The 14,110-nt window shown below is 41.7% G+C and overlaps 2 protein-coding genes across 2 annotated transcripts; one reads left to right on the top strand and one right to left on the bottom strand.

Moving 5' to 3' along the window:
- Window positions 1–1,068: 1,068 nt before the first annotated feature.
- On the bottom strand, window positions 1,069–3,524 carry LOC124151466 (SAYSvFN domain-containing protein 1-like). Its single transcript, XM_046523952.2, has 2 exons — window positions 3,385–3,524; window positions 1,069–1,686 (listed from the first exon to the last, which is right to left on the bottom strand). Exons 1-2 carry the CDS (start codon window positions 3,511–3,513, stop codon window positions 1,318–1,320), a joined length of 498 nt encoding a protein of 165 aa, XP_046379908.2. The 5' UTR covers window positions 3,514–3,524; the 3' UTR covers window positions 1,069–1,317.
- A 1,351-nt stretch (window positions 3,525–4,875) lies between these two features.
- LOC124151527 lies at window positions 4,876–6,525 on the top strand. The gene is made up of 2 exons (XM_046524045.2): window positions 4,876–5,819; window positions 6,104–6,525. Exons 1-2 carry the CDS (start codon window positions 5,450–5,452, stop codon window positions 6,523–6,525), a joined length of 792 nt encoding a protein of 263 aa, XP_046380001.2. The 5' UTR covers window positions 4,876–5,449.
- The last annotated feature ends 7,585 nt before the right edge of the window (window positions 6,526–14,110 follow it).

Genomic DNA, 14,110 nt, shown 5'->3' with positions numbered 1-14,110 from the left:
AATTATATTGTCATTTAATAGATCTATGGTAACTACATGTTTTTCTGTTTTTCCAGTTATGTGTATTATCTTACTTAAAATACATGAAAGTAACAAAATACTGTTAAAAAATCAGATTCAGAATCAGCCTGCAAGTTTAAATAAATCAATAGATAAATTAAAATATGCTGTACAGTACATTCATAATGAGAATCTTTAACTCCCCGCGGGATCGGGTGGTCAGGCTCGCTGACTTGGTTGATGTATGAAGTCGTATCCCAATTGAGTGGATTGATGCTCATGTTGTCAATCACTGGATTGCCTGGACCAGACTCGATTATTTACAGACCGCCGTCATATGGCTGGAATATTGCTGAGTGCGGCGTTAAACAAACAAAGAAACAAACCAAACTTTAACTCCGCTCGTCATTAACTGTGCTGGATTTGAACTAGCCTGTATATTTGTCCTGCACATGTTTTTTGTCGAATTTGATCATGGTATCCAGTACTTACATAACACAAGCGCTTAGTATTAATGCATGAACTTCAAATTTGCATTACAGAAGGTCAGTAAACCGTCAATTTGTTACAGATAATCTGTAGTTGTAACAATAGTGTGAAGTCACAGCTGTGTTTTAACACCAATGAATGAAACCCGCACCATATACTATCAATGAATCCATTGTTTGCCATTTTGCAGCCATCTTCCCGAGGCAAGGGAGTAAACTGACATATAAGTCCAGTTTCCACCCTTGCTGAACTAGGCTTGAATTATGGAGTTATATTTTGACTGAACTAACGAGACTATGCATGGTCAGATCAAAATCGTGTAACGAAATCAACATCCGGTTCATAAACTGCTGTTCAGATTTCGTCGATTGCAGGATTTGCAAAGCATGTGCTATAACAACAAGCCATCAACAGATATTTTCAAAATCTTTTCATGTTTCTAATCAAGGTGCTCATGTAATTTGATGCACTTTGCATAGTAAGACCAGTTTTATCGATCAGATCATCTTGACTGGGTACCGCCATTTTGTTTGAAGCAAATGCAAGTGATATGAGAGGTGGAGTCTGATTGTCAATAGGAGGGACATAACTTGTAATAGCCACTGGTGACACTACGATCGAGCACAGAAATTCCAGCCTAGTTCAGCAAGGGTGGAAACTGGACTTTTACAGTCAGTTAGCTCCCTTGCCTCGGGAAGATGTGTCGCAGCAAAAATCCTTATCCATGTCATGGCAACAATGAACTGAACGTGTGCTATGTTGCAACAATTTTCTTTATCATCATCATTGTCGCAGCATAATGAATGGACCCCCATCCTTGTGACATCGTCAATGAACTGCACCTGGGCCATGTCTTAGTTCCTTCTCGAACTGTTCAGCAGTGAATGTCCCATCCAATCTCTCACAGTTTGGATTGAATACGGAGTACGCGCTGAGGTTGCCATCTCGCTTAGGACCCGTCCTGGTGTTTCTGTACAGTATGATGGACAGCGACACAATGAAATAAACAGCTCCAAACCCCAGTTCCACAAACACTCCCCACAGCAAGAACCACAGGAGAACCTTCAGTATCTTCTCTGTGGAAAAGAATGGCTTCTCCTCGGTGAGGATTTCTCCTTCACTAGATATGGTGACCGAACCTCCTGTGCGAGCAGTGGCCGCTGTCTGATCATCCTGAACACTCGGACGACTGTCTTCCTGCAGGACAAATAACAATGGGTTCAGTTAAATTAATTGTGAGTGATTTAGCATAAACACTTTGTAAATGGCATTGTGTGTTCATAGCTTTTGGCCATGGGAGCAGTGTCAATTTACACTTGTCGGAGGGGTACACAAAGTACGTAATCTAGACTACCAGTTGTCGGACTTCCATTTTGGGAAGCCTCGGTGGCTGAGTGGGTTAGATCACTGACTTTATGTGCTGGCGATTAGGTGCCTCACTCTGGCAGTGTGGGTTCGAATCCCGGACTGGACTCAATCCAAAAAAGTATGAGAATCTGTACTTTACTCAAAAAGTGTAAAAGTGGGTTAGATCGCTGACTGTGTGTGCTTCAAATAGGTGCTTGGTTGGGTAACTCGGGTACTCGGGTTGAGTGGGTCCTGAGTAGGAACTGGGTACCCACAGGACTATCTGGCCCTGTGGTTTGTCATATATATTGTTCGATGACAATAACAAATAAAATCCATGGTTAAACAAGTCGCTAATGTTTGCATTTCTTTGTGACTATGCACACATTTCTTATGACTTTTATATGTTTGAGTAAAAATAAAGCTTCAGTCAAATTCAGTGTACATACATGAGCACATTGTTTTATTCGTGTATCTAAATAGTTCTTGCAAGGGAACAAGTAATACAGTTCCCAATCGGACATTTTGTACCTAACTCTTGAGACCTACAGCAGGTAGGGGTGGGCAATAGGGCGTCAGGTACCCGGGGAGCAAATTTGGACTCGTCCCAGCCCTATTGTCCAGCTCCAGAGTGAGCATGGCTACGGAGAATGATTTCAGAGGAACATGTAACTACAATTCTGACAACTTGTAGACAAATAGTATAGAATGTTAGTTACATTGCCCTGTGTTTCAGACATGTTGGACCAAAAACAAACAATCTATTGCCATTGTCGTGACCTTTCTATACTTGCTGACGGGGGATCAGAAGGTCCGTGGTTCGAATCCCATCACAGGACTTGGAAATTTTATGGCCGCTACATTGGCGCCCAACGTGGGGCTGAGCATGTTCATATTAAATTTGAGCAAAATAAGCCTCGGTACCCTACTCATGGGCGGATACAGTTTTTTTGAAAAGGGGGGGTGCACAATTAAGACCTCTTTATTGTCTTTGGTGGTAATTTATACAGAAATAAAGATTTTTTTCGAAATAAAAAGGGGAGTGCGCACCCCCCCTCTGTATCCGCCCATGCTACTATGCGACCCGGGGCGTGCCTTCTGTTGACTGGGGAGTATGTGGCAGGGCGTGGAGTCATCCCACAGATGACATCCTTACCTTGTCAGCTTGCTGACGGGGTTAACCTCTTTGGTCATGTGGACAAGGCATCCGACCTTTGATCAGAAGGTCCGTGGTTCGAATCCCATCACAGGACTCGGAAATTGTATGGCCGCTACATACACTCAATGTATTTTTGTCATATATATAGGTCTATGTAAAATTCCCAACTTTATCACAATCCAGTTGCAACAATAAGCCCAAGGCAATTGGCAACCACAAAGGGTTTGAAATACTGATTAATATAAATTAAAGTAAGAGAGAAACAGCTAGACGACCCTATTCTATAATTAACAACACGTAAACATTTTTAACACGTCATCTTAAATTTTCGACTGAAGCAAAGATCATATACCGATCTGACCGAACTTTGAAGCTGCCTTCATTATTACGTTTTTCACCCCTTTCCGTGAGGTGAGTATTCCTGAAGCAAAGTTGTATGCTGCCGATGTCAACGTTCCTTTCGACTCATCCTTTTCCTTCGCCTTCTTCGCTCGATAGGCAGCAAGCTGCTCCTCCATGTTTGTTGTGAGTGACGTTGAAAAATTAGAGTTACCCCCCTTTGACCACGCAATCTTCTGTCAAACCCAAGAAGCCGCGAAATCAAAGAACTCTATTCCTGTTCCTCTTTTGTGGGACACTTAGCGACCAGGAAATGTCGGGTTGTTAAAACGGAGCAGTGCATAGCTACAATTCGCCCAATACTCCACCCATATTTGTAGAATTACTCATATTCAAGAGATATTAGATTGTTCGATCTACATACGAACATACCGTTATGTTGTGTGAACCGACGCACACGAAAGCATCACATGTGACCTCATAGGTTCATGACTCGAGATGCACCATTTGTCTCGTGCAGGATTAGCGTGTAAAGTTTGGAAATCACGTGCAGCATATCGTGATAATAATAAAGACACCCTGTGGTAACACTTGACTGAGTTTTATTATTTTAGTTTTAGTTAGTTTTGTTATTAAGTGGTTTAAAATAATACTTTTGGCGGTTGGTATATAATAGACATACTGGTATATATAATATTATCATCGTTATCCCTTCAGTTAATGAGACACTTACATCTACAAAGAGAAAGTTAATATTAGGGTAATTCAGACTTCGAAAACAATAATCGTTAAATTAGCCTTGAAAGCCTGACGCATATTACTTAGTACTATATTTTGTATGTACATACATACGATTTGACCATCTTCCTGGGTATTTACGTTCAACGTGATTGCAATGACGATTATTCAGTATTGCTAACTATAATCCAAATTAACACTCTTACCGAATAATATTTTTCATGAAACTATTGTTCATAACAAAATTGTACTATGACATTAATTGAAGAGTACTTGGATCTGATTGGTCAGAATAAGATACAAATCTGGTATCTATAACGCTACCGATCGTCTCCAAATTGAAAAAAGATGTATCTAATAAATATTATTAGACGACATCAAATGTTAAACCACAGAAGTTTTATCTCCTAAATTGAAATTAGCATAATACAGTAGACTACGGTTTAAACAAACACGCTTATAACGAACTGACGGATATAACGAACTTACTTTTTGGTCCCGACTATGTGCTGTAGTTATGCTGTATCAATGCTTATAACGAACTACGGTTATAACGAACTAAAATTAGTAGTCCCTTTGAGTTCGTTATAACCGTAGATTACTGTATATAAAATATTTAGATATAGCTGGAATTAAAATAAACAGACTATCTGATAAAAAAGGCTGACCTACATGAGTGAGAAAAAAGGCTGACCTACACGAGAGTGAACGTGTGGCTAAATGAGTATGTTCTGTGTCATGAATACTAGATAAGATTAAGAAACATGTGTCCATTGTCGTACCTAAATATATTATATAATATGTTAAAGATACACGACGTGTGCAGTGTAAAGCAACGTGGATACTGAAACATGAAAGCTGTAGTTTCTTTCCTCTTACTTCCAGCCATCCTGCCTGCATGGACAACACCGACACCCAACACCATCGTCGACAGCCTTGCAATGTCCCTTCTCAACTCAAACATGAACCAACTACAAAGCGAGATGTACAGTCTGGTTAGCGAGGTGGCAATTCTGAAAACGGAAAACGCTGACCTGAAGGCAACGTTGAAGACATTGCAGCAGAACAGTGGAGGTAACGTCCTTTCCATGATGCAAACCGATCTGCAACTTCTTCAAAACTCAAATTTCAAATTATCAGGTGATGTTCTTACTCTTCTGAAGAAAATGACAGACATGGAAAGCAAAACTGCAGATCTCAAAGCAAAGAATGCATTCTTAGAGACCAGCATCCTGACAGAAAGACAAGAGAGACATGACTTTGAACACAAGGTCACCAACTTGTCCAGATTACTGACGTCATGCAACGCAATGGAACATCCAGTCTCTGAAAAACCAACAATTGACGCAGACATTGTCTGTGTTACAATTCCAGCAGATGAATTTAAACTCATCGTTTCAAATTCAGATACAAGACAGAAAGCAAGAAAACAGAGTGTTGGAGCATATGTTTGACATCAAGTTTCAAAACGTGACTTTTAAAATCGAGTCATTGTTTAATGAAAGCACTGACCATCTTGAAACTTTACAAGACCTTGTAGATGAAGTTACTATGTTGCAGAAAGATGTGGGACTGGTCAACGTGTCAGCCAGAGCCGAAGAGGTTGCCAGAAATATGTCCGAGCAGGCATTAGAAAAGTTAAGCAAAGATGTGTCCAACGTCACCAAACAAGTCCAAGCTGTGGTCAGCTCCGTTATGAACCTGGAAAGTGTCAAAACTTCACTTGACGCTCGCTTAATGCATATAGGTAAGATGTAGAACTTTACATGACACCGAGTCTATTTTCTTTATTTGAAGGTTATGTGGTGAGGCGGTGGTATAGAAATCTTCAATACAATGCTGCGAGCGTGTCACATATAAATGTCGTTTTGCTTGCAAATTGATAGTTTACATATCTAAAAGTCAAAGATTATGCGTGCAGTATTTGTTGCATCTGTTTAGCTGTAAAATCAAGTTTCTCATTTTAACCATTTTGCTAGCCTTTTCATTTCCTTTGAGTATTTTTTACCCATTTCACATTTTCTTCAACAGAGCAAGAACAGAACGTCTACTTCGATGTAAGTTTCCCTGACTACAGAGTAGCAAGCTTCTCCAATAATGATGTACTGAAGTTCAACGACATCAGATACAACGTCGGCGGAGGCTACAACGCTACAAGTGGGAATTTCACTGCCCCCGTAAAGGGAGTGTATTTGTTTCTGATAAATGGAGTGAACGATTATTTAGGACAATTCATGACGAATTTCAACTTGTTCCTGATGCTAGAAGAGGCGAAAGTTGCTGGTACCACAACCTCAGGAACACTGTCCGGCTCAGGAACGGCGTTTGCTATTTTGGAGTTATCGGCCGGATCCAGTGTCTATGTAACTATAGACAATATGAGTGGATCTGATACGCTCATAGGTCAGTACTTTACCAGTTTTATGGGAGTCAGACTACCTACACTAAGTTGAAATACTTCAAAATAAAGTTGAACATATTTACCCAACGTTTTGTTTTGGATCTAGAAAATACCTAGTCACAGAAAATACCTACTTTGTTCATATGCAGCCCGTAAGCATCGGAAGTATTGTACTGAATACATGCACAACGTTAAGGGTGTACTATATATCCTTCGTAGCTGGGCTTAGAACGTTTCAGCCACCCGCATATATGAATTGCATGTGCAAAATGTGCAGCGAGTGCAAAAAAGTCGTAACCTCACAGTCCCTAATGAGGTGGGTGAATCGAAACCAGCGTGGGGAAACGAAACGAGCGAACGCTCTAACCTCTGTTAATGTCTAATTTTAGTTAAAATTTTAAATTTTAATGAGGCATGTTGAAATATCTGGCAACTAAGTTTAAACCCTTTTATTGTCACACGTATGCCTTTTTAACTTCTGGCATGTTCGAGTTCATAAAATCAGAGACAAACTTGGCGAACTTCAAGAGGAAACCTAACTGCGGGAAAGTCTGGACCCCAAAATCAACTTTTAACTACATGTTTGAACTATTTTTTATCTCAGAGTTAAAGACACAGGTCTTAGCCGTCTACCACTTGGGTAAACCTCCCGATTCTAGGTTAGAAAGAGTGATGGTCGTTAAAGTCGACCGAACGGATCGGGTAGTCGGGCTCACTGGCTTGGCTGATTGCATTTCAGCGATTCCCAATTGCCTGGATCGATGCTCTTGATGTCAATCACTCGATTGTCTGTTTTATATACATATATATATATATATATATATATATATACTTTCGATTATATTCAGAGCGCCATCAAATAGCTGGAATATATTGGTGTTATGCAAGACGCACGCACGCACGCACGCACGCACGCACGCACGCACACATATTATATTCAACTTTGCGCCGTCAAATCTAATGTAACGTTACTCGACAAGGAAAACGGTAAAGTAAATCACCTAAGCGAGAATGAAAAATCCTCTTATGAACACCGCCACACAACGTTAGACCTACAAGAATAGTCTACAACGTTACGAGGAATTATTTATGTGGTAGTCAGCTGATGTCTTCCCTTGTGATCGAGGCCGGGTAGAACAAGTCTTCAGCCACCCATGCTTGCCGTAAAAGGCGAATCTGCTTGTCGTAAAAGGCGACTAACGGGATCGGGTGGTCAGGTTCGCTGACTTGGTTGATGCATGTCATCGTATCCCAATTGCGTGAATCGATGCTCGTGATATTAATTACTGGATTGTCTGGCCCAGACTCGATTATTTATAGACTGTCGTCATATAGCTGGAATATTGCTGAGTGCGGCGTTAAACAACCAACCAACCAACCTTGTGATCGAAAAAAAACGTTTTCACAGAGAAAATACTGTGTAGTACTAGAATATAGTATGTAGTTACGATTCTATATTCTAGTTGAATATAGAATCATAACTACATACTATATTATAGAACTTTTTTTCAACTCGGTATTCGTAATATCTGCCCAGGTTATCTCGAATTGGAGATTGGTGATTTGATATAGTGATATTCTCGAATTGTGAAAAGAGCTATTAAGAGTTTGCTGCATTTAACAGACCAAAATGTATACGCATGATAAATTAAAAATAAAAATTTCGGGGTGGGTGGGGCGGTTGGAATTTTTGTTTGAGACAAGTTCTGTCATTTCACTTCTTTAAGAAACAGACGCACGCACACGCACACGCACACGCACACGCACAAAGCCACACGCACACAGCCACACGCACGTACACTACAGCCCTTCCCTCAGCACAATCTGGATGTACTTGGCCTCTGGGCGTACTCTGTTTGGTACGTGGCCATTATCCCCGATCAGAGACACGAGATCGCCTTCTGTGCAAGGGCGCGTTCATGAATGCTCTTAACAATCAAGTAACAATGGCGTATATCCTGTTGACTGGCTTTATTTGTGATTTCCAATATTACTGTTGCGGTCTCAATAGAGGAGAACGATTGTGTGTTCGCTATCCTGGTAATGAATATCAGCCACGGTGTCTGATAACACATGTATGTGAGTGATATTCGAAGTATTCATATTGCATTCTTTGTATATCATATGTTACCCGTAAAGATCCGGGGTAGAATAGGTCTTCAGCAGCCCATGCTTGCCGTAAGAGACGACTTTGCTTGTCATAGGAGGCGACTAACGTGATCGGGTGGTCAGGCTCGGTTGGTGGACTTGGTTGATGCATGTCATCGTATCCCAATTGCGTGGATAGATGCTCATGATGTCAATCAGTGGATTGTCCATTGGATTGGATGTTGTCCATTCTACAACAGAGAATACCTAGACTCTTTGATGCCTGCAGAAAAATGCTGCCTGGATGTGCATTTGGCTCAAATGCAGCCTGTGGCATGGACAGTATTGAACTTAATACACGCAGCTATTAAGGAGGTATTACACATACTCAAAACATTTTAAGCCCTCCCCCCGTATATGAATAGTATGCCATATGCAAATTGTGTAACCGGTGCAAAAAAGGAATTTGAGTCGAAAAAATTAAGAAAGTTGAGTTAATAAATAAAATAATTTTGCGGGTTGGCCAAGCGGGGAATCGAACCCGAATGCTCTAGCCACTGGAAATTATAAAGTTGCAGCAAACATTGAAATATTGGTATGACACTAATCAGACTTGTTGAAATAGCCGACAACCAAGTGAAACCCTTTTCTTTCGCACACGTATTTGTGTTAGACTTCTCGCATGATCAAGTTCATAAGAAGGCCGTAAAGTAGAGACAATAGGCAGATTCGACGAACTTCAAGAGGAAACCTAACTGTGAGCAAGCCCGTTACCCCAAATTATGTTTTCACGATATGTTTGAACTGTTTTGTGTCTTAGAGTCTAAAACCTGCTTCCTGAAAACCTACAAAATAGACAATTTCGACACATTTTCGCTTTGCTTAAATTTAGTATTGTTTTACTTCCAAAACACGGAAGTGTTGAAATGAACAAATTCTAGTTTTCCTTTAGATGCACAAACATGATAATTTTAATAACGATGGCTAATTGTTCTGACAATTTCTTAAATTATGCAGATCCAAAGTGGCCTTATCATTCCCAGTCCTTTCAGTCTTGTGTCAGAACTACTCTGGGTTTACATCCTTGTTTGGTTGTCCAACGGGGGTGAGGCAAGGGTGTAATCTTCACCGTATTCTATTTTCACTGTACATTGACGAGTTCTTTGATTCGCGATAATGGCAATAGGGGCATCCAGCTGTTTCCAGACCTCATAGAACTATTGGTTCTGGGATTCGAATACAAGATCAAGTCATCAATGCGTGCCGAATACGTGCCTCGTGTGCAAACTGTGTTACCTAAAGACTTGACAACGAGGCGAGTGATGTCCGTCTTTTTCTGCTGATTGAATGCATATTTCTTGGGAGCCTGTCGGCTATAAACTGTATAAACTGTCGGGCAAAAGAAAGTATACACTTGACCAAAAAACAATAAACGTTATTAAAACGTTACATGGCTGAAACCAGTTGCCTAAACACTGCAAACGTAATGTCTAAAACACATCCATCGAAAATATATTTCTTGTTTGTTTGTTGTAAAACGCCGCACTCAGCAATATTCCAGCTATATGACGGCGGTCTGTAAATAATCGAATATGGCCCAGACAATCCAGTTAATGACATCATGAGCATCTGTCCACGCAACTGGGATACGATGACATGCATCAACCAAGTCAGCGAACCTGACCACCCGATCCCGTTGGTCGCATTTTACAACAAGCCTAGTCGCCTTTTACGACACGCATGGTTTGCAGAAGACCTATTCTACCCCGAATCTTCATGGGTGAAAAAATATTTCTGGCTTGTATCACTTTTAGCCACCATCAAATATGGGTATATACTTTCAAACTGACAGGCATTTGCAGGTTAATGTAGCGGCTATAAAATGTCCGAGTCCCGTGATGGGATTCGAACCACGGACTTTCTGACCCGACGTCAGACTCCTTTTCTACATTACCAAAGAGGTTAACAACGTCAGCAAGCTGACAAGGTAACGGTGTCATCTGTGGAATAATCCCCAGAAATACCTGCCAAAAGCAGAGCCCACTATAACATGAGCATGCGTCCATGAATCGCCGTCAAATAGTGATGACACCAGGTGTTCGCGAATACAGGAGCGTACCCTGCCACACCGTTGGCACCCGTCACAAACACATGCAAAAATAAGTCAACTGATCACCTGAAAAACACGGAACATTGTAGTGCAAGTCAAAATAGGGAATTGCATTGGACATCATCTGTGTCACTGATGCGTCAGACTTGGAATTGTTATCCATATGTCTTCCATAAAACGTTTTGAAAGCTTTATTGGGGACTTCAATGTTGTAACCTTGTTCAAATTTTCTTTGAGAATGAGTCGTGAGATGGTCTTTGAAATCGTAGAGAGATCGTAGCTTGATTGTACCCATCTTCCCGAAGCAAGAGAGTTTACTGACTATTAAAGTCCAGTTTCCACTCTGGCCGAACTAGGCTGGTATTATGGAGTTACATTTTGGCTGGACTTACGAGTCCATGCATAGTCGAAATCCGGTTCGTAAACTGTCGTGCAGATTTCGGTCGATTGCAGGATTTTCAAAAAATGTGCACCGCCAACTCGTTGTCAACAGATATTTTCTTAATCTTTTCATGTTTTTAATCAAGGTGCTCACGTGATTTGATGCATTTCGCGACGTAAGACCCGTTTTATCACAATATAGACCTTGATTATCGATTAGATCGTCTTGACTGGGCGCCGCTGTTTTCTTTGAAGCAAATGCAAGTGATACGAGAGGCGGAATCTGATTGGTCCATAGGAGAGGCTTATAAGGGACATAACTCATAATAGCCACTGGTGGCGCTTCGATAGAGCCCAGGAATACCAGCCTCGTTCGGCAAGGGTGGAAACTGGAATTTTAAAGTAAGTTAACTCCCTTGGCTCGGGAAGATGGACTGTACTTCAAACGTTGTGGAATGTAAACACCAAATGTTGGAGCTGCTGGAATTGTACCTAAGAGAAGCACAGCATGGGCCGCATAGTAGGGTTTGGAGACTTATTTTGTTCAAATGAATGTAAACGTGCTTAGTTCCCACCCTGGGCGCCGATGCAGCGGACAAAAACATTCCGAGTCCCTCGATGGGATTCGAACCACGGACCATGCTTATGTAGAAGATGATCAATCATCTCGGCTTCACAGACAGCTGATTGCGAACTCGTCGATGGCCTCGCCAGTGGGTCTTCTTTCAGTCGTTTGTTATAACAGTTCTATGATCTTTGGTAAATGCATGTTGACCCATCTTCCCGAGGCAAGGGAGTTAACTGACTGTAAAAGTCCAGTTTTCACCCTTGCCGAAATAGGCTGGAATTTCTGGGCTCGATCGAAGCGCCATCAGTGGATATTACAACTTATGTCCCTGCTATGTCCCTCCTATTGACCAATCACATTCCACTTCTCATATCACTTGCATTTGCCTTAAACAAAATGGCGGCGCCCAGTCAAGACGAACTGATCGATAATCAACATCTTTATTGTGATAAAACGGGTTTACCTCGCGAAGTGCATCAAATCAGGTGAGCTCATTGATTACAAACATGAAAAGGTTTGTAAAAATATCTATTGACGCCGAGTTGGCGGTACACATGCGTTGCAAATCCTGCAATCGACCGAAATATGCACGCCAGTTTACGAACCAAATGTCGATTTCGTGACACGATTTTGATTGGATTATGTTAGTCAAGCCAAAATATAACTCCATAATTCCAGCCTTGTTCGGCAAAGGTGGAAACCAAACTAATACAGTCAGTTAACTCCCTTGCCTCGGGAAAAGGAGATTGACCCGTCTACCAGTGGTTCGAGACCCGTGAAGATCCGGGGTAGAATAGGTTTTCAGCAACCCATGCTTGCCGTAAAAGGCGACTATGCTTGTCGTAAAAGGCGACTAACGGGATCGGGTGGTCAGACTCGCTGACTTGGTTGATGCATGTCATCGATCCCAATTGCGTGGATCGATGCTAATGATATTAATCACTGGAATTTCTGGTCTAGACTCGATTATTTACAGACTGCCGTCATATAGCTGGAATATTGCTGAGTGCGGCGTTAAACAACCAACCAACCAACCAACCAACCAACCAACCAACCAGTGGTTCGACATTGTTGTGTTTGCTTGTTGTTTTTGAGAATATCTGGGTGTGATCACATTTATCAAACTATTCTACACGTACAATGCGTTTTGACCAGTCCATGGTAGATATATATTGCGATATCTCTGTTCAAACATATTGTACGGGCCTGCTTGTGCTTGGGCTTTTTTATAAGCGTTATAAGTTTTAAAGAACAAATAAACTGTCACGTGTTTGCTTACTTTTCCACTAGCTAGGTATCTGTTCCCTCGAGCCTGATGTTCATCCGTCAAGTATTATCTCAAAAACTTTGCCTGACAAAGGCTGATTTCAACACTTAATAGTTTTACCACAAATAGCTCCAATTGCATCTCTTCATCTGCCGTGTTGAGTGCGAGAACAGATCCGTTCCGTCACAGGCGTTAACACCAAGATCGGTTGATACGTTTCTGTTTGGGGAATATTTACCGGAAGTCGGGTCCCAGTACCACGTGATTATACGTCTGATTATATCTTGCTTTCTTGTAAAGTCTTTCTTTGAGCCATTCTTTATCATTTTGCTGTGAAACACCTTCATCATTTTATTGTTTGTTTGGTCGCCATTATATGCCTAACTCATCAATACCCAAACTCTCAACACCCTAACAACACCTCCACACCCTAACACCTCAACACCCTAACACCTCCACACCCTAACACTCCACACCCTAACTCCCCAACACCTAACACTCCACACCCTAATTCTTCAACATCCAAACACATCCACACCCTAACTCCCCAACACCTAACACTCCACACCCTAATTCTTCAACATCCAAACACATCAACACCCTAACTCCCCAACACCTAACACCTCCACACCCTAACTCCCCAGAACCTAACACTCCAAACCCTAATTCTTCAACATCCAAACACATCCACACCCTAACTCCCCAACACCTAACACTCCACACCCTAATTCTTCAACATCCAAACACATCAACACCCTAACTCCCCAACACCTAACACCTCCACACCCTAACTCCCCAGAACCTAACACTCCAAACCCTAATTCTTCAACATCCAAACACATCAACACCCTAACTCCCCAACACCTAACACCTCCACACCCTAACTCCCCAACACCTAACACCTCCACACCGTAACACTCCACACCCTAACACCTCAACATCCCAATTCCTCAAAACCCTAACACTCCACACCTAACACTCCACACCCTAATTCCTCAACACCCTCACACATCCACACCCTAACACATCCACACCCTGACTCCCCAACACCTAACACCTCCACACCGTAACACTCCACACCCTAACACCTCAACATCCTAATTCCTCAACACCCTAACACTCCACATCCTAACACTCCACACCCTAATTCCTCAACACCCTCACACATCCACACCCTAACACATCCACACCCTGACTCCCCAACACCTAACACCTCCACACCG

The sequence above is a fragment of the Haliotis rufescens genome, unplaced genomic scaffold (assembly GCF_023055435.1).
Source record: "Haliotis rufescens isolate VD_foot unplaced genomic scaffold, xgHalRufe1.0.p SCAF_3, whole genome shotgun sequence".
Lineage (NCBI taxonomy): Eukaryota > Metazoa > Mollusca > Gastropoda > Lepetellida > Haliotidae > Haliotis > Haliotis rufescens.
The sequence above is the reverse complement of the archived record's forward strand: the minus strand, read 5'-3'. Positions and strand labels throughout refer to the sequence as shown.

What these genes read in the sequence shown, in the direction of transcription:
- LOC124151527 (XM_046524045.2), top strand. Translation starts at nt 5,450, where the DNA reads ATGAATTTAAACTCATCGTTTCAAATTCAGATACAAGACAGAAAGCAA. An exon ending in CGCTCGCTTAATGCATATAG is followed by an intron (nt 5,820 to 6,103) that starts GTAAGATGTAGA and finishes TTTCTTCAACAG; the next exon opens with AGCAAGAACAGAACGTCTAC.
- LOC124151466 (XM_046523952.2), bottom strand. Translation starts at nt 3,513, where the DNA reads ATGGAGGAGCAGCTTGCTGCCTATCGAGCGAAGAAGGCGAAGGAAAAG. An exon ending in CACGGAAAGGGGTGAAAAAC is followed by an intron (nt 1,687 to 3,384) that starts GTAATAATGAAG and finishes TTTGTCCTGCAG; the next exon opens with GAAGACAGTCGTCCGAGTGT.